The sequence below is a fragment of the Mirounga leonina genome, unplaced genomic scaffold, assembly GCF_011800145.1.
Source record: "Mirounga leonina isolate KUSES-001 unplaced genomic scaffold, KU_Mleo_1.0 Mir_175, whole genome shotgun sequence".
NCBI lineage: Eukaryota > Metazoa > Chordata > Mammalia > Carnivora > Phocidae > Mirounga > Mirounga leonina.
In genome coordinates, this window is record NW_023270453.1 from 22,854,502 (window position 1) to 22,872,883 (window position 18,382).

General features: G+C 64.8%; 2 protein-coding genes across 7 annotated transcripts in view; one reads left to right on the forward strand and one right to left on the reverse strand.

Moving 5' to 3' along the window:
- The window catches only part of TSC2 (TSC complex subunit 2), a 33,794-nt gene extending 19,599 nt beyond the window's left edge, over positions 1 to 14,195 (forward strand). The window contains exons 22-42 of one of the 5 annotated variants that reach the window (XM_035021969.1): positions 359 to 548; positions 1,377 to 1,470; positions 1,642 to 1,744; positions 1,970 to 2,064; positions 3,243 to 3,371; positions 4,743 to 4,907; positions 5,135 to 5,287; positions 5,387 to 5,499; positions 5,984 to 6,196; positions 7,284 to 7,487; positions 8,097 to 8,165; positions 9,415 to 9,545; positions 9,996 to 10,492; positions 10,734 to 10,809; positions 11,067 to 11,153; positions 11,896 to 12,082; positions 12,392 to 12,531; positions 13,421 to 13,499; positions 13,576 to 13,667; positions 13,759 to 13,857; positions 13,946 to 14,195. In XM_035021969.1, the coding sequence (XP_034877860.1) occupies positions 359 to 548; positions 1,377 to 1,470; positions 1,642 to 1,744; positions 1,970 to 2,064; positions 3,243 to 3,371; positions 4,743 to 4,907; positions 5,135 to 5,287; positions 5,387 to 5,499; positions 5,984 to 6,196; positions 7,284 to 7,487; positions 8,097 to 8,165; positions 9,415 to 9,545; positions 9,996 to 10,492; positions 10,734 to 10,809; positions 11,067 to 11,153; positions 11,896 to 12,082; positions 12,392 to 12,531; positions 13,421 to 13,499; positions 13,576 to 13,667; positions 13,759 to 13,857; positions 13,946 to 14,116 (3,087 nt within the window). In that variant the 3' untranslated portion in view covers positions 14,117 to 14,195. The remainder of the gene's footprint in view (positions 1 to 358; positions 549 to 1,376; positions 1,471 to 1,641; positions 1,745 to 1,969; positions 2,065 to 3,242; positions 3,372 to 4,742; positions 4,908 to 5,134; positions 5,288 to 5,386; positions 5,500 to 5,983; positions 6,197 to 7,283; positions 7,488 to 8,096; positions 8,166 to 9,414; positions 9,546 to 9,995; positions 10,493 to 10,733; positions 10,810 to 11,066; positions 11,154 to 11,895; positions 12,083 to 12,391; positions 12,532 to 13,420; positions 13,500 to 13,575; positions 13,668 to 13,758; positions 13,858 to 13,945) is intronic. The other 4 variants (XM_035021965.1, XM_035021966.1, XM_035021967.1 and 1 more) reach the window with 4 other exon arrangements.
- A 530-nt stretch (positions 14,196 to 14,725) lies between these two features.
- The window catches only part of PKD1 (polycystin 1, transient receptor potential channel interacting), a 41,400-nt gene continuing 37,743 nt past the window's right edge, over positions 14,726 to 18,382 (reverse strand). Inside the window, exons 38-46 of one of the 2 annotated variants that reach the window (XM_035021964.1) lie at positions 18,213 to 18,352; positions 17,773 to 17,885; positions 17,444 to 17,591; positions 17,245 to 17,370; positions 16,846 to 17,020; positions 16,408 to 16,698; positions 16,193 to 16,327; positions 15,809 to 16,114; positions 14,726 to 15,713 (exon numbers count right to left, since the gene is read on the reverse strand). In XM_035021964.1, the coding sequence (XP_034877855.1) occupies positions 15,246 to 15,713; positions 15,809 to 16,114; positions 16,193 to 16,327; positions 16,408 to 16,698; positions 16,846 to 17,020; positions 17,245 to 17,370; positions 17,444 to 17,591; positions 17,773 to 17,885; positions 18,213 to 18,352 (1,902 nt within the window). In that variant the 3' untranslated portion in view covers positions 14,726 to 15,245. Of the gene's footprint in view, positions 15,714 to 15,808; positions 16,115 to 16,192; positions 16,328 to 16,407; positions 16,699 to 16,845; positions 17,021 to 17,244; positions 17,374 to 17,443; positions 17,592 to 17,772; positions 17,886 to 18,212; positions 18,353 to 18,382 lie in introns of both variants that reach the window. The other variant, XM_035021962.1, reaches the window with a different exon arrangement.

An 18,382-nucleotide genomic window follows, 5' to 3' on the forward strand; every position in this document is an offset into this window, starting at 1 on the left:
TCAGGCAGAACCTCCCCTGTCATAAGGGGGATGGGGCCCATAACTAAAGAGGTAATGGGCCCAGCGCATTCTGGCTCCAGGATGGGCTGAGGCGCCGGGGCGGCCGGCCACTGTTGGTGGGCAGGAAGCATCAGGGAGTGCCTGACCACAGCTGCCCCACTGTCCAGTCACCTCGAGAGGGCTCAGCTCCTGGTGCTGTGCTGGTTAGGGGCTCAGGGACCTGGGATGAGGCAGCTAACCTTGCTAAGCCTTGATCTTGTTTTCTGTAGAACATTCCGGAGTGGGTGAGGGGAGACCTGTCTGTGGGCAGGGGGGGGGCGTGGCGGGCTGGGTCTGAGGCACCCATGCTGCCCCACAGCGGGAGATGGTGTACTGCCTGGAGCAAGGCCTGATCTACCGCTGTGCTAGCCAGTGCGTCGTGGCGCTGGCCATCTGTAGCGTGGAGATGCCCGACATCATCATCAAGGCGCTTCCCGTCCTGGTCGTGAAGCTCACGCACATCTCAGCCACGGCCAGCATGGCCATTCCACTCCTCGAGTTCCTGTCAAGTAAGCATCTGGCTCCCCTCCCGTCTCTGTGTGCAAGCAAGTGCACATGTGAGTGTGGGGCGGACCCTCGGGGTTGGGGCTGTCACTCGTGTTGGCTTTGCTGACCTCATCTTGCCGCCTCTCTTGGGACACAACTCCATGGAGCATCTGGGGTGTGCCATCCTCTGTTGCCTCAGGGCCTTTGCACTTCCTGCCCCTGAGCCTTGAATGCTTTCCTTTCTGGCTTTCCAGTGGCCGGCTCCATTCTTATACTCAGTGTCAGTTTAAACGGCCCAGAAGCCTCTCTATTGCTGGACGCGGGTCCCTGCACTTGGGCTCTCACAGCCTCCTCTCGCTTCCCCTCAGGACACACACCACAGCAGGGAGGGGCTTCCAGGAGCTCAGGGTGCCCTGCTCACCTGCCCCATTCACCCCCTCGTTCCCAGTACCCTAGTGCGCATCTGGCCCTCAGCAGGGCGGTGACGGGAGCAGAGCCGGGCCACCAGCGCTTCTGCAAAGAGACACGTAGGATCTCTGCTGCACATTCTTTTTATTTACAGCCTTTTAAAGACATAAAAGCCATCTTTAGCTCATGGGTCACACGAGTGCTGGCCGTTGGCTGGATTTGGTCTTGGGGACCATAGTTTACTAGCCCTTGGAATAGAGAGCCAAGGGTCAAGGGAAGGTCATGTTCAAGGGGGCTGCGACCTTCAGTCCTTTGCAGCCCTCTTAGGTCAGGGTGGCCGCGCTGGCTTTCAGGAGTAGCACAGGCCCCTGGCGACGGCAGGCGTGGGCCTGTGTCTGCCCGGCCCGCCCGCGCCCCCTCACCCTTGTGCCCTCCTGTTGCAGCTCTGGCCCGGCTGCCCCACCTCTACCGGAACTTCGCAGCTGAGCAGTACGCGAGTGTCTTTGCCATTTCCCTGCCTTACACCAATCCCTCCAAGTGAGTGCTGGCCCGTCCCTCCCGCCCACGGCCTGGGCCAGCCTGAGGCCTCTTGCAGCCGAGAGCCATGCTGGTCCTTGACCTCCGATGGGCCTCTGGCCTTGGGGCCTCTCTTCTATGCTCGGCCTCAGGGCCTCATCAGAGCTGCCTCACTTCCCTTTCTTCTTGCAGGTTTAATCAGTACATCGTGTGCCTGGCCCATCACGTTATAGCCATGTGGTTCATTAGATGCCGCCTGCCCTTCCGGAAGGATTTTGTTCCCTTTATCACTAAGGTAGGCCAGCGGAGGCCAAACCCATAGTTAGGGTGGGACCCGCTTTGCCGTTGGCTATCTGTGGCTGGTGTGGAGATGTCGGGAGCCAGAAGTGGGCGTCGTCAGGTGCCGCGCTTGCCGAGCGTGGCCTGCTGGGACGCGGCGCACTGCAGGCAGGCTCACGGAGGGAAGAACCAGGGGGGTCAGTCCCCCTGCCGATGGCTCAGGTCTGCTCCACTCCGCCAGGGCCTGCGTTCCAACGTCCTCCTGCCCTTCGATGACACCCCTGAGAAAGACAGCTTCAGAGCTCGAAGCACTAGTCTCAACGAGAGGCCCAAGAGGTGCGGGCCTGCGGTGCGAATGGGGCGCAGCGGGGCGGGTCTGCGAGCGTGACCTGTGACTGGCGTGGTGCACATAAGGTCTGGGCTGGCCTGCTGCCCCGAGGCCGGCCGGCGGCACTGGGATGTGGCTGGGGGATGTCCCTTTTCAGACTGTGCTGGGCACCAGGGGGTCCTGGCGTAGAGGCAGGGCCTGTGGAGGCCTTTAGCGCCCTCATGTAGCTGGAGGAGCAAGCTGTTGCCCACCCAGCTGGCCCGCGTGGCCTGCGGTGTCGCGGAGCCCATGTGCTGGACTGTGGCCAGGCCTGCCTGAGCCCCTGAGTGCAGACTCGCAGAGCTGGGAATCGGGATGCTAGCTGTAGGGCGCCTGGGCCCGGCTCCACCGGATGGGCCGAGGGTTGCGTCAGGGCAGCGGTAGCTCTCGAGAGGCCGAATCCCTGGCCTGGCTGGGGTGGAGCTCCGGGGCCCTATGGTCAGCCCAGTCTCGGGCCGGGGCTGCCCGTTCTCCCGAGCTTGCTCTCCACCCCTGCTGAGCAGGGGCCATGCTCCTCTGGACCCCGTCACAGCCGCTTTTGCCAGATCTGAGAGAACTGTGCTAGGCCTCGTGTCTTGTTTGCATCTCCTACGAACGGCGACTCCTCTTTCTGTCCCCGCCTTCCCGCCCAAGCTTTTCAGTTCTCCCTTGGTGGGGATACGGCATTTTCCAGAATGACCAGGTCAGCGTGACCTAAAGTCAAAAGCTGGCTTCTCAAGCTCCCAGTAGCTGGGTGCCAGGGGCCTTGAGCTAAGAACCGGCCTTTTGAGCGGTGACCTTCAGGGCCTTGGGGCGTCCCGGCCCCTGAGCGGGGTGGGTGGGGCGCCTGGTCAGCACAGCCTGGAATCTGCCGTGCATAGCGCTCCATACATGTTTAATTTGCACTAATGTTCTTTGTTTTGGTTCCATGCGTGAAACCTGACTTTTTCTCAGTCACGTTTATGACATGTATTTTCATGCATTTTTATTTTCTGTTTCTTCCCCCTGCTAACTGGCCTCTGGCATGGTTTTTTGTTCATCTCACCCTCGGGCTCTCCATCCTGACCCTGTGGCCTGTGACCTTTCCTCCTCCTCCCTCCAATGGCTTGTTCTCCCCTCCCGGGAGCTGGGCTCTCTGGGGCTTGGGCCTTCCTTCCTCACCTGGTAGTTTGAGGATAGCCAGACCCCCCAAACAAGGCTTGAATAACTCTCCACCCGTGAAAGAATTCAAGGAGAGCCCTGCAGCCGAGGCCTTCCGGTGCCGCAGCATCAGTGTGTCTGAACATGTGGTCCGCAGGTAGTGGGCTCCGTCGGGCGGGGGGCTCAGGCCCTGGAGCAGGGCCCGCGAGGCGGCCCTGCCAGGCGGGAGTGCCCGGGGGGCGGTGCATGGGGCTGCTTGCATGAGCTCGTCGCCTGCCCACGCCCTCCCTGGCCGGAGCTGGAGGAGAGCCCAAGGGGCAGCCCTTGGTCCAGGGGAGCCTGGAGGTGAGGGGTGGAAAGGTTGCATTCTGTCCCCAAGCCTCGTCCGAGCACGGGCTGGCTGCATGGCCTCCTCAGAGGCTGGCCTGGGAGCCTGGAGCAGGGCTGTAGCTCTGAGAAAGCCAGGTGGCCGGTGGCAGCTACCCGCAGGCCTATCCCCGGAGGTAAGGGGCCTTCGCATAGTAAAGCGGCGCCCACGCAGGTTGGGGGAGGAAACGCATTCTAGGGTTTGGTTTTCCTATCCTCTCAAGTGGACTTTAATCTTGAGCTTTCTTTTAGTAGAGGGTTGCTTTCTGTTGTAGCTGAAAGGGAATGGTGGGGGGGGCTCTGTACAGAGCAGCAGGGGTGGGGGCCAGCCTGGGAGGAGGCGGGGGCTGGGGAGGCCTGAACTGTCGAGGGGCGCGGCCTCGGTCACTCCCCCCTGCTGTGTCTGAGTGCAGGTGTGGGCTCTGGGGGTCACTGTTTTGCGCCGACCAGGCTAGGCTGCACTGAGCTGTGTGGGGGGCTGTGTCCTCCCCAGGAAGTCCCTTCAGGCCTCTGAGTCCGAAGCTCGGAGACCCACCTCCTCACTGCTGCCTGGCTTAGGCTCCAGCCTCAGGCTGGCCTCTGCCGAGTAGGGTTTGACTGGGGGGATGGGGACAGCGAAGTTTTCAGCTTTTTTCTAGCAAATTCTTTAACACAAGCCAAACATGGCAAAGGGTCGGTAAAATTTCGTATCAGAATTAAACCTGCATGAGCCTCTTCTACTGGTCGCTGGGTGTCTGTGGGGCCCCAGGGGCCTGAGTTGAGGGGGAAGAGCGGCACACAAAGCCCAGACCCTCCCTGTCATCGGGAGGTGGCCCTGTGGGCAGAATGCAATCTTTGTGTTTCTGCATGACTAAACTGTTCTGCCACCAAGCCATCCCCTAACTCTCTTGTGCTTCGGTGAGGGGACGTCGGTCTCTACCCTGTCTCCTGAGCCTCTGCTCCGACGAGTGGGCCTGGGTCTCTCCTGTGAGGCCCTGCTCCTCCTCTTTCTGGGACGATGTGTCCTCGCGGTTTGCCACACTGTGGCTCGACTGGCCGTGCGCCCTGGTGGGGGGTGTGTGGGCGCAGCCCTCTCAGCACTTGCATGCCTCGAGCTTTGGCCCCTGGTGGGAGATGAGTTGCCCTGACTGGTCCCTGACCTCGCGGGGGCCCCTCCCTCCAGCAGGATCCAGACGTCCCTCACCAGCGCCAGCTTGGGGTCTGCAGACGAGAATTCGATGGCCCAGGCTGATGACAACTTGAAAAATCTCCACCTGGAGCTCACGGAAACATGTCTGGACATGATGGCCAGATATGTGTTCTCCAACTTCACAGCGGTTCCCAAGAGGTGCGGGCCGGGCCCCGGGGCGGGAGGCCAGCGCTTGGCTTGGCTTCTGTCACCGAACTTGGCAGCGGTGGCAGCAGGCGAGGCCCAGGCCAGGCTGCCCTGCACATCGTGGGGCCCCGCTCTTCTGGGGACCAGGGCCCACCTCAGTCCGCGTACCTTTGAAACCAAGATGCCCATTCAGAGAGCCCACGGTGGGTGAGGTGTCGGCTGACGCTCTTGTTTCTCAGGTCGCCTGTGGGCGAGTTCCTCTTGGCTGGCGGCAGGACCAAAACCTGGCTGGTTGGGAACAAGCTTGTTACCGTGACAACAAGCGTGGGGACTGGGACCCGGTCGCTGCTGGGCTTGGACTCAGGAGAGCTGCAGGGTGGCCCCGAGTCGAGGTGACTGTGCCTTCCACCCCCTGCCCAGCAGGCCTTGACAGCGGCCGTCCTGGGCCCAGGCACCTCGGTCACGCTCCACACGGACCCTTCTGCCCTCAGCTCGGACCCTGGCACGCACGTGAGACAGACCAAGGAGGCGCCTGCCAAGCTGGAGTCCCAGGCTGGGCAGCAGGTGTGCCGCAGGGCCCGGGACCGGGTCCGCTCCATGTCCGGTGAGCCTGGGCCCCACCCTGCCTCCTTCACAGGTGCCTGTGGGTCCGCATGCTCGCAGGGACTGCTCGGAGCCTGGGGACAAGGTGGTTGACCAACTGGGGTGTTGTCTCTGTGAGCCCTGGCCACGGGGCTGTGTAGTGGGGGGCGTGCCTTCTCTACAGCTGGCCTGAGGCCCCCTCGTGGCTGTGGGTCTATTCCTCGTGGCCAGTGTTTCCTGAGAACCGTTGGCTGCCCTGGTTCTCGGCCCAGCTTGCCCCTGGAGCTTCTCTTTGCTGCAGCTGGAATGAGATGTGGTCCGACCGTGGCCCCTTCCTACTGCCCTGGGTCCACCGAGCCCGAGCCCGACCCCGTACAAGGGCCGCACCCAGGGAGAGCTGAGCTGCCTCCGGTCGCCGGGCCCTGGGCGGAACAGCCGGTTCCGGGCTGGTGGCTCTGCATTGGGCAGGTGGTGGTCACTGGCACTCTTGCCCTTCTCTTCCTCAGGGGGCCACGGCCTTCGTGTTGGTGCCCTGGACACTCCAGCCTCCCACTTCCCGGGTGGCCCCACCTCCCCGGGTGCACAGACAGCACTCGCCAGCAAGTCTGAGAGGGCGTCAGCTGGTACCCAGTTCCCAGTACAGGAGAAGACGAGCCTGGCAGCCTACGTCCCCCTGCTGACCCAGGGCTGGGCAGAGATCCTGGTCCGGAGGCCCACAGGTACGGAGGGGCCTGCGCTCAGCATGCAGGGGCCTCTGCCAGGGCTTGAGGTACCCGGCAGTGAGTGGCAGGCACACAGGGTCGAGCGAGCCTCTGCTCTGTGACTTCTGAGCTGAGTGCCAAGGGGAGTGGCGAGGGGCAATCCGGGCGGCTAAGCGAGAGGGCCTCCCTCACAGAGCACCATGGCCTGGGGGCCTTCAGCCACAGATACATTCGTGTATTCTCGTCCGCCCGGAGCCTGGAAGTCCTGGGTCACTCTTGTGGGTCTGTGTCCTGTCTCTTCTTGGAAGGGCTCAGGGGATTAGGGGCCATCTCTGTGGCCCTGTTTTACCCTAATGAGCTGTTTTCTGAGCTACAGGAGGTCAGGAGTCCGATACATGGATTTTGTTGGACATGACTCTGCCTGTAATGGGTATTGCAAAAACTTAAACCAAGGTCCAGGGCCTGAGACCTGCTTTGGGCACAGTGTGGCGAGCGGTGACAGGAGAGGGCTGGATAGGAGGCCCTGAGGAGCCTCGAGTGTGGGCAGAAGGGCTGCGGGTCCTGGCTCCCGGCAGGGAACAGGCAGGGGGCAGGTGGGAGACTGGATGAGGAGGCCCAGGCAGGGCAAGAGGAGGTGGGTCGGGTTGGGTGAGATGCTCGGGATTGGAAGACATTCAGTGTGGAAGGTTGATTCAAAGTGTGGGCTCCTGGGTCTTATGGGGAGAGGGACAGAGCCCAGAAGGCCCCCCATTCAGGCTTCTCCATGGCGAGGCCTGGGGCTTTGAGATGCCTCCGCCAAGCCTGGCCAGGACCCGGGAGCTGCCCTGGGGTGGAGAGTGGTGTGCACTGAGACCCCTCCTCATGCATGAGGCGGGTGACCGCTGCACGGGGGCTGCCCTAACCTGGGGGTCTGGGGCAAGCCGTGGGCATGCCTTTGCCTGGGGCCTGTCCCCCTCCTTGTCACTCCCTGGTTGAGCACAGGAACCCTGCTGAGCCCGGGCACATGCCCTTAAGGACAGTGGCGGGGGGATGGGCTGCCCCGGGAGCTCTGGGAGGGGATGGGGCGGTTGGATGCCTAAAGGGTGCTGCCTGTGTGCCTCCCCAGGGAACACCAGCTGGCTGATGAGCCTGGAGAACCCACTCAGCCCCTTCTCCTCGGACATCAACAACATGCCCCTGCAGGAGCTGTCCAACGCGCTCATGGCCGCCGAGCGCTTTAAGGAGCGTCGCGACACAGCTCTGTACAAGTCGCTGTCGGTGCCGGCGGCGGGCTCGGCCAAGCCCCCTCCGCCCCCGCGGTCTAACACGGGTGAGTGCCGCGGGAAGGCAGCTTTGCGCCCCCCGCCCCGTGGGGCCGCGCTGGAGCCAGCTCCCTGAGCTCTCCTTGTCGCTGGCACAGCCTGGCGTTCAGGAGCGGGGCCGGCTCCTACAGGAGGGCCCCCTTCTTTAGAGATGTGCCGCTCGCAGAGGGGCAGGCAGGTGCTTTCAGGGTGGACACTTCAGAGCCCTGCACGCCCTGTGCCCTGCACTGTCCTCGACGTGCCCGTGGCCCCAGGAGGGCAGCTGCACTTGCGCTTGGGTCTAGGTTTGGATGCGCCGAGCACAGCTAAGCCTGCCTGCGCGCTCTTGTGCCCTTGCCTGGCGGGGCTGGTGCGCTCCTTCCGGGCCACCCTCCGGCCTTCCCTGTGGCCCCACGTGGCGCTTCGAGGCCCAGGACCTCTGCTGGTGAGGAGGAGGGCCGCCCCCCTGCAGCAGCGCGGAGAGCCGGGAGCCGCCCGCTGCCGGCCGGCCGCCGCTGGCCCTCCGCTCTCTCCCTCCAGGCTCGGGCTCTGTGCGGGACTAGCGCTGCCTTTCCTCTCTGCTCGACTGTGCGCAGTCTGTGCTGCTGCTGACCGGCCGCGCGCGGTCTTCCTTGCAGTGGCCTCTTTCTCCTCCCTGTACCAGTCCAGTTGCCAAGCAAAGCTGCACAGGAGCATTTCCTGGGCAGGTATTCGTACATCTCTTTAAGGAAGGCGCCGTTTGCCGCAGAGCTTTGCTCTGCCTCGTACTTGCTGCTCCCACCGTCCCTCATGCGGTCATCCCTCCTCGACTCTGCCGGTGCCGCTCCTCACCCCCCAGATGCAGGGCCCCGACTTGCATGAGGACGTCTGTGCAGAGTGCCTGCGCTTGGCCGGTGGGCCCCTCTGCCCTGTGCCCTTGCCGACTGAGCTCTGTGCCCCGCCGGATGGGCCCTTGCTGCCCCTTCTTCAGGCCTCGGGAGGTGACGTCGGGCTGCTGAGCCACAGATGCTCTTTGGGGCGAGCCTGGCCCTGCGGCTCAGCCGGACTGACCTTGCCCTGGCCTCTGGTGGTCTGACTGGCTTGGTGAACTCACAAATTGGGCTGTGTCTGCTTTTTATCATGGGCTGACCCATTACCTCCAGGCCCTGGCGACGGCGGGGGGTTGACCCGCACAGCCCTCTGGCCCACCTGGGCCCCCACATGTGGGCAGGAGCTGGTTCGGAAAGGGCAGCGAGCAGACGGGTTCTGGCAGGCGGCTAACAGACCGCGCGTGTGCAAGGGCTGTATGTGGGGCGGCCGCGGGCTGTGCTAACTCTCGGTGGCTTCTCACCCCCACCCCCGTCCTGACAATGGCACAGGAAACGCTGCTTTGGGGCGTCGTGGCCTTTTCTTGGTGCTCCTGGCTCCGGGTTTCGCTTGGGCTCCGATGGCGCGTCTCTGCTTTCCGGAACGGGCTCCCCGTCTGTGTGTACGCACAGGGGTTCCTCCCGCATCAGGCTTTTCCTCGGGTCCAGTCAAGGAGGGATTACGGCCTCCGCCTGTTCCTGGGAGCTGGTCTGGGCCCAGCGCTCCTCCTGAGCTGAGGCCCCATCTTAGATGGGGGCTCTTCCCTGGTGGGGGTCTGTGCTGCCCTTGCCCGTCTACCTCACTGAGCAGCAGGGGCGGGTTCTGTGGACCCTGGGATGCGGATCCCAGGGGCCAGATGCCCCCCTCATCCCCACCCTGGGAGCCTGTGGAGACGCCCTGTGACGGGGGCCACACCGCGCCCCTCCGTGCTCTCCTGCAGCTGACTTGATGGGGTGTGGGCGGCTCAGAGCCACAGGCAAGGAAGGCCTGGGGTGAGGCTGTGGCGGGGCCCACTGCGCTCTGTTGCTGGGGAGAGGCTGGTACCTCTGAGGCCATGTGAGCTCCCAGGGGCCGGGCCAGCACCTAGGAGCCCCATCTGTGTCCTCCCAGACTCGGCGGTGGTTCTGGAGGAGGGGAGCCCAAGCGAGACTCATTTGTCCGCGGAGCCCATGGAGTTGGAGGACTTTGAGGCGACGCTAGGCACAGACCGGCGCAGTGACCGCGCTGAGGCTTACAGCAGGGTGAGTGCCTTGGGGCGCCGGAACTGCCTGAGGTGCCCTGGGGGTGCTCGCCCCTGGGAGCGGGAGGAGGGTACTGTGGGAGGAGGGACAGGGCCTCCCTCCAGGCCCCGCGGCACGCACGGCCTTGCTCAGAACTTTGGCAAGTCTTTTGCCCCGCCCCCCTTGTCATTTAAAAAAAGGGTAGTTATCTTTCCTAGTCAGTGCTGCGTGGACAGTGTGGGGTTCCCCAGCGGGCCCTGCAGATTGACAGCTGCTGGTCGTCGGTGTTCCCTGCTCAGTGTGGGGCACCGGCAAGTGCCATCCTGGGGGAGAGGATGCAGCCGTCCGCTTGCTGCTGAGGGGCTCTGTGGCCCTGCCGGGGGATGGGGGGGCTTCATCGCCTCCAAGTGAACCCCTGGGTGTGCTCGCTGGTATCTCCTGACGGAGGTCCCGTGGACTCCTTCTTGGCAGTCATCTTCAAGCTCCAGCCAAGAGGAGAAGTTCCCTGCAGAGGAGCTGGCAGCTCGAGGAATCCCCATCGAGCGGGCTGTCTCTTCTGAGGGTGCCCGGCCTTCTGTGGAGCTCTCCTTCCAGCCCTCCCAGCCCCTCAGCAAGTCCAGCTCCTCGCCTGAGCTGCAGACCCTGCAGGACATACTTGGGGACCCTGGGGACAAGACTGATGTTGGCCGGCTGAGCCCTGAGGCCAAGGCCCGGTCCCAGTCCGGGATCCTGGACGGGGCAGGTGCCTCCTGGTCAGCCCCAGGCGAAGAGAGCCAGGGCCGGGGCCCCGCGCAGCCCGAGGGTCCCTTGCCTTCCAGCTGCCCCCGCTCCCCCAGTGGCTTGCGGCCCAGAGGCTACACCATCTCTGATTCGGCCCCATCACGCAGAGGCAAGAGGGTAGAGAGGGACGCCTTCAAGAGCAGAGCTGGGGCCTCCAATACTGAGAAGGTGCCAGGCATCAATCCCAGGTGAGCCTTGCCCTCTGGGGCTGGAGCTGCTGGAGCTTTTGGATGGTCCCCATGGGGACGTGATGCCCGAGGGGCCCTGCCACAGGCTGGGCTGCAGGTCACATGGCCTCGGCCCTGTGGCTGGTTGGAGCCACAAGAAAGGCTCAGGTCTGCTGCCCTGTGCGTGGGCGGACGGTACTGGCCGTGACCCCGACCTGGCCCGCAGCTCCCAGCCCAGCCCTCCCCGTCTTTCCTCCTGCAGCTTTGTGTTCCTGCAGCTCTACCATTCACCTTTCTTTGGTGACGAGTCCAACAAGCCCATCCTTCTACCCAATGAGGTAGGTGGGTGCCTTCTCTCCCTTGCGGGTCTCCCTGGAGCCTGGGTGGGGGGTGCCGTGGGATGCCCTAACTCTTAGTGGTGGTGGCCATAGCCCAGGCTTGCGGAAGGTACAGCCTTGGCTCCCTGGGACAGCCTACAGTGACCTACCCGCGTGAGGAGAGCCCTCCTTGGAAGGGCATCCGGCTGGGGCTGGTGGTAGGGCTGGTGGCAGGGGACGGCCTCCGCCCAAGCTCAGGCAGGGCTCTGTGGCTACAGTCCTTCGAGCGGTCAGTGCAGCTTCTCGACCAGATTCCATCCTACGACACGCACAAGATTGCCGTCCTGTACGTGGGAGAAGGCCAGGTGAGACTCCTGGGTGCGAGGGTGGAGTCGTGTGGCCTTCCTGCCTGGGGTAGGGGTCAGGGTCTGCGCCCTGGTCTGCCACAGAGCTCAGTCACTGCATGAGCTGCCACGTGGCCGGTGCTCAAGGAGCCCTATGCCAGGTACCGTTCCGGTGCCAGGGACACAACAGGAATGACAGGTGAGTGTTTGAGCTCGTGGTGCCCAAGGGAGTGCCAAGCACTGTGGAGGTGGCGGCAGGTGCTGGGATCCCGCAGGTGTGATCCTCGCATTGGGGATCCAGGCGTGGAGGAAGCGAGGGACGGAAGTGTCCTGTGCGGGAATGGCAGGTGCGGGTGGCTGGTGCCGTGTCCACCGCGTGGGGGATGGGAGGTGGGGCAGGGAAGTAAAGGGGAGGGCGGATGTGGACAGCGGACGTGGACAGCCTCATGGGCCGTTCCCAGGGAGGTGGGCGGGCCGTGAATGGTTCTGAGCAAAGGGTTCGAGGTGACTCGGCCTAAGCGTCCAGAGCATCCCTCTGGCTGCCGTGTGTGAGAACCGATGGAAGGCGGGTGCTGACAGTCCCTGTGAGGGGCAGGGCTGGGGCCTGGGGCTGGGATTCCGAGGACTGCCGGGCTTCTGGATGTGTTGGGAAGGTCCCGTGGAGCACATTGGCTGGGAGTGCAGGACGGCCTTGCACAGACTCGGGGCCCCCGGGAGCCTTGGGGGGAGGGGCGGCTGCCAGCGTGCTCCTCCCTGCCCACAGAGCGACAGTGAGCTGGCCATCCTGTCCAACGAGCACGGCTCGTACAGGTACACGGAGTTCCTGACCGGCCTGGGCAAGCTCATCGAGCTCAAGGACTGCCAGCCCGACAAGGTGTACCTGGGGGGTCTGGATGTGTGTGGGGAGGACGGCCAGTTCACCTACTGCTGGCACGACGACATCATGCAAGGTATGCGCCCGGCCACGCCACTGTCATTGTCTGCCGTCAGGCCACGGGCGGGGCCGAGGGCCTGCCTTCATCTGTCTGGGCGTGCAGGCAGCGAGGGCCTGGCGGCTCTGCTTCCGGAAGCTGTACTTCCAGAAGCTCTGCCCTCGGGGAGAGGGGTGTTGTGCTGCCGGCTGGCCAGGCCCTGAGAGCCTCTGGGGAAGCCAAGAGGTGTCCCCCCACCCGCCCCCCTCCCCGGCCCTACCGACACCAGCCCCACCGACACGAGCCCCGAGCAGCCCTTGTGAGTGCTTGGCCGGGTCCGCCTTGCAGCTGTCTTCCACATTGCCACCCTGATGCCCACCAAGGATGTGGACAAGCACCGCTGTGACAAGAAGCGTCATCTGGGCAACGACTTCGTGTCCATTGTGTACAACGACTCCGGCGAGGACTTTAAACTGGGTACCATCAGAGTGAGTGGGGGTGCTGGGGGCGGGCCCGGGCAGGGTCAGTGTGCTGGCAGCAGGGGCCCCGGCCTCCCGTGCAGACCCCCTGTGAGCCAGCATTCTTCTCTGGAACAAGGACGAGGACAGTGGCCCCATTGGTTTCCCACGGAAGCCGGGGCACCAGCAGTGGCGTCGTGGGGAGTCGCGGAGTTGCTGTGCACGCGTATTTAGCGGGCTGTGGGGTGCCCAGGAGGTGCTCTGTGTCTCCGGAGGGGCTCCGAGTCTGTCTGCCCGGCACCTCCTTTGTGTACCCACGGCAGCTGGGGTCGGTCTCTGTCACCATCTTTCTCAGAGGACGCCGCTAGGGCTCGACGCCCCACGGCGGGAGGCGGGCTGACCCCGGGAGACTTGTCACGGGGTGTGGGGGGGGATATGCCAGATAGCTGTGAGGCCGGGGAGTGGGGAGCCCGGGGCAGCCCCAGCAGCGGGGGTGCCGGTGCTCAGAAGTTTGTGGGTGTGTCCTGAACACAGTGGGGAGCCTCGGGCGAGGTCACTGGACAGAAGCCAGGAGCAGGCAGGGGTGCAGAGCTGGGGGCTGGGCACATGCCAAGCTCCTTGTGCTGCTCTTGGGTGACAGGCAGGTGGCAGCCGGAGCCACAGGGAGGGAAGGACAGGGGCTGTGGACCTATCTGCAGTCATGACTGAATCCGAACTCAGGTGGATTCAGTGGTTGGGAGCCAGATGTGGAGTAGGTGGGGTTTTGAGAGGGAAGGCAGCTGTGCCCCTAGGTCCGGTGGGAAGGAGGGTGTGAGCAAAGCCCAGGCTTGTTCAGGTAGCAAGCCACCCGCCCCAATGGGGGAGGAAGTGGCGGACAGTGGTCCTCGGGGCCGGGTGATCTCTGCTCTCGTCTGGGCAGGGCCAGTTCAATTTCGTCCATGTCATCATCACCCCCCTGGACTACGAGTGCAACCTGGTGACCCTGCAATGCAGGAAAGGTGAGCCGCGGGGCTTGGGGGGGGGGGGGGGGCACTCGGGGCCCTGAGCCCTGGGGTGAGCTCTGTTTCTCCCCAGACATGGAGGGTCTCGTGGACACCAGCGTGGCCAAGATCGTGTCAGACCGCAACTTGCCTTTTGTGGCCCGTCAGATGGCTCTGCACGCAAATGTGAGCGGAGAAGGTGGTGCAGGGGGCAGGTAGGAAGGGCCCACAGGTGTGACCCCACGGGGGCTCACCACTCCCCCCTCTCCCCCCCCAGATGGCCTCACAGGTACATCACAGCCGCTCCAACCCCACCGACATCTACCCCTCCAAGTGGATCGCCAGGCTCCGCCACATCAAGCGGCTCCGCCACCGGGTAGGGAAGAGGGGACCCAGACCCCCTGTGGTGGGTGGGTGTCCCCCCCTGCCTTGGGGCTGGCTGCTGAAGTTCCCGTCTCCTGCAGATCCGGGAGGAAGCTCACTACTCCAACCCCAGCCTACCCCTGATGCAGATGCACCCCCCGGGCCACGCCAAAGCCCCTGCTCAGGCGCCAGCAGAGCCCATGCCCACATATGAGACGGGCCAGCGGAAGCGCCTCATCTCCTCGGTGGATGACTTCACGGAGTTCGTGTGAGGCTGCCCCTCGCGGACGTGTGCGCATGAAATAAAGCCGCAGTGCCTCCGGGCCCGCGTGGCTCACACAGATGCAGTCAGCCAGCTGGTTTATTTGACTTTGTCCAGTGGGGATGGAATCAAGGCTATAGCTTGGGCAAGGTCCCCCTGCCCCCCCGCCCCCCAGCCGTGGTACGGGGCCTGTCTGGGCCACCCACGCCATCACACACAGTCCTGTGCTCACCTGCCCCAGCCCCAAGAGCCAGCCCCCGGGGAGGGCTCTTTCCACCTGACCACCTTGTTCTTGCCCTCGTCCTGCTCCTCACCCAAACCTGGCACCAGCAGGTCTGGGCCCTGCCTTCTTGCTGCGCAGCCTCGGGCACAGAACAAGGCCCCTGGGGAGTGGGGGGTGGGTGGGAAACAGAACTGCCTAGGAGGGGACTGGGCCCTTCTAACAAGCCTCCCCTCTCAGCACCTGTCCCAGGCCGGCCCTGGCCTTCCGGTCAGGCGGGAGGGAGGCCTGCCCTGCCGTCCCCGCTGCCCCTCAACGTGGGTGACCGTGGGCACTGGGCTGCTTCAGCTAGCGGGGCCCTTGGCCCTAGTGAAAAATAGAGCGACGTACAAAAATATATACATTTTAACCCCATATAAATTACTGACGATAGACACACATATGGCAGTGGAAGGGGAGTGCACTCAGCAGGGGCATAGGAGAGGTAATAACTTAGTGGGGAAGACCACGGGAGGGGCAGGTTCCCTTCCCGAAGCCTGGATCCTTAGCAAAGGGGAGATGTCTGCCCAGGAGGTGGGGCCGGGCACAGCCCGCTGTACCTGAGGACTCCGGTAATAAATTAGCATCTCAGAGGCTGGGCACTTGGCCCAATACTGCTGTGTCCTCCCATGGGGAGCTGGGGAGGGGACCCTGGGTCCTGGCTGCCCACATGGCCTCTTTAAAGTGCTGAGAGCCCCCCCAGAGAGAGAGAGCGGCTGCCTCCTCCCAGGGGGACCTTCGTGCAGCTCTCCTGCCTGGCCCGAGACCTTGAGGGCGGCAGAAGTTAATACTGAGCGGTGTCTGCTCCGGCTCCTTCAAGAAGCCGGAGTGAAGCCACAGACCCACCCCAGGGAAGGGCTATGAGCCCAGGGCCCCGGGGTTAAGTGCTGCTGGGGTGGACCTTGTTCTTAGCCCGCAGGGAAGCCCTGCTGGGGCCAGTAGCCAGGCCCATGCCTCGGCTGGCCCGGGCAAGACGGCTGGGCAGTGCTGGCCGCAGGTCTGAGGAGGGGCTGCGGGGAGGGGAGGCTGGGGGACCAGTGCTCCTGCGGCCCTGCAGGCTCTGCAGCCTTTGCTCCAGCTGGTAGACGTCCTCTGTGGCCTGGTTCAGTCGGTCGAACTGGGTAAGGAGGGCCTCGAACACGGCTTGCAGCCGCGAGGGCTCGGGCTCCCCCCGTGGCCCCAGCCGGCCCAGGCCCCCACTCAGCGTGTCCAGCTGGCTGGAGGAGGTGGAGGGCCGTGAGGTGTCAGAGCCCCCGCTGGGGGGCGGTGCATCTGGGGAAGACTTGGAGCCCCTGGAGGAGCGGGAAGGCAGCGGCTCCATCCCTTCGAAGCGGACTTTGTGGCGGAACTGGGGGCGGCACAGGGGCTCGGTCAGTCCGGCTGCACCCTGGGCTCACCTGGGCCCAGGGTGCGTCCCTCTCCCCCCCACTGGGCCGTACCCACCTCCTTAACCTTGCTGAAGCCCATCCAGAGGCGCAGCCTGCGTAAGAAGAGCTCGACCATCTCATAGTCCTGTGGCTCCCAGGCTGGTCGGTAGAGCTCCCCACGCAGAGCATGGTACCGCCATCGCAGAAGGACTGCTCCCAGCCTCAGGGCCCCCCACAGCCGCAGGGCCCAGAGCCCCGTGCACAGCAGTGGGGACAGGCGCCAGGATTCAGTAGGGCACAGGGCAGGAGCCCCGGACCCAGGGCACAGCACCAAGAGGGCCTGGGCCGCACTCCGAAACGAATTCACGCAGGACGACACCAGCTGCACGGGAAGGGGGCGCGGGTGAGGGGCGCCTCCCGGGCTACGCCACCCTCCCCCGCCGGCCTCACCGTCACCTACCAGAACGGCCAGCTGGGTGTAGGCCACGGCGAGCGCCACCAGGCCCACGGTGGCCCCCACCAGCTCCGGCAGGGCCCGGCATAGCGTCTTGCCGAAAACCGACCACTGGCGCACGAAGCGCAGCTGCTGTGCGGCCTGCGGGCAAGTGGGGTCAGCTGACCGAACCCCGCCAGCCCGGCCCAGGCCCAGCCAGTCCCCGCTGGCCCAGCCCTCACCTTGACCAGAAGCAGGAAGAGCAGCGAGGCGGCCAGACCGCGAGCTGCGGCGCTCAGCTGCGCCACCTGCTCGAAGCTGGTGAAGCGGCGTGGGCGGCGGCGCACGAAGCGGGTCCACTGGCGGTCGGCGGCACCCAGCTGGGCCAGGCGCACGAGCGCCGCGGCCGCGGTCAGTGCCACCAGCAGCCACCGTGCCCAGGCCCCGGGCTGCACCGCGCGTGTACGCCCTTCCCTGTGCCACACGCGCACCTCGGCCACCGAGAAGTACAGCGCGAACAGCAGCAGGCTCACCTGCGGGGGCGGGGCCAAAACTGGCTGGGGCGGGGCGAGGGCGGTGGGCGGGGCCTGCACCGGGAGGAGGGGGTGAGGGAATGGGGCGGGGCGAGCAGTAGGCGGGGCCTGCGCTGGGAGGACCGCGGGGGCGGGGCCGGCACCCACCGAGGTGAGCAGTGGCAGGGAGAGGCCGGCGCTCAGGCGCTGCAGCGGGAAGGGGCGCACACTGAGGGCGGTCACTGCGTGCCCGGCTGCAGGGAACTCGAGGCGCAGCGTGACGGCGGCGTGAAGCCCCACGGCCGGGCTGTAGCGCGTGAGCTCCACGAACACGGCGCGGCTCCTACGTGGCGAGAAGGGGGCGGGGTGAGAAGACCTGCGTGCCTTCCTGGAGGAAGGGGCTCTCGGGGCGGGTGATGCATGGACCCGGGAGGAGGTAGAGGCCGAGTGGTCAGTGAGGCTCGTCAGGAACGAATGGGGAGCCGCAAAGGGCCGGTGAGGGCGGTGTGCCTGCCTGAGGTCCTGCAGGCGGATGGGGGGGGTGGCAGGGAGCTCAGACGACCGCACCTGTTGTCGATCCAGTTGTGCAGCTGCAGGAAGCCCAGCTGCGCGCGGCTCTCTTCCAGGCTCAGCCCCAGCTCCTGCACATAGCCCCCGCTGTCGTACACAGCGCAGTAGCCCCAGGACCAGACACTGCTGACGAGGGGGCAGTGTTAGAGCCAGGCCCTGGCCCCGCAGGAACCCCGGGCGCGCCCTCCGTGCTCACCCCAGCAGGTCTGGTGCAGAGTAGGCCCACGTCTCCGAGCCATTGTGGGCAGCACTCCCCCAGCCAATGCCATAGTCGCCGGTGCTGAAGGTGCCAGAGGCTGCAGAGCACGTGGGCAGCCCTGAGCCGGGAGGGTCTGGGCAGAGAGCTGCAGGGGATGAGCAGGACTAAACCAGGAGCACTTACTGTTGACCAGCTGCCTGGGCTGGGCCCAACATGATCGCCCCAAACCCTCCCTGAGCCCAGAAGGTAGAGGTCCTGGTTTCACAGATAAAGAAACAGCAAGAAGAAGGTAAAGGGCACATGGCAATCAACCAGAAGCCGCTCACCTTCTTGCAGCCGCACCTGACGCAGCCGTGGGGGCCCCAGCTCTGGGCTGGACCGGTTCCCGTGGATGTAGGGGAGCAGCACGTGCGACATCCACGGCCAGAACTCCTCAGACCTGCCCAGAGACACAGTCACACGCTCCACCCCATGGGGCAGGCGGGTCAGAGCCCCAGAGAGCATCGCTCCTGCAGCCCCAGCCAACAGCAGGCTGCCAGGGCCAGCCGGCGGCACAAGGGAAAGACTCGCATTCCCTCATCTTAGCCTAGTGGTATTTGGGGCAGGTAAGTGTGAGGGGGCTATCCTGGGCACCATGTCTAGTCCTGACAAGCAAAACTGTACCAAGACACTTGCCCGCGTCCCCCGGGGACTGGGTTGGATGAAGGCCAGGAAAGATGGGACCTGGTTGGCGGCAGCAGCTCCCTGCACTTGGGGGTGTCCGTACCGGGTGATGGCCAGGAAGGCCTGGCTGCCCAGCTCCTGTTTGATGGCACTCTGCAAGCGGTAGGCATGGTTGTGGCATGAGGCATCCCCGTGATTGGCCAGCAGCGTCACCAGCAGGAAGAGCATATACACCAGGAGGCTCTGGGGGCGAAGACAGCCCTGGGGTCAGCC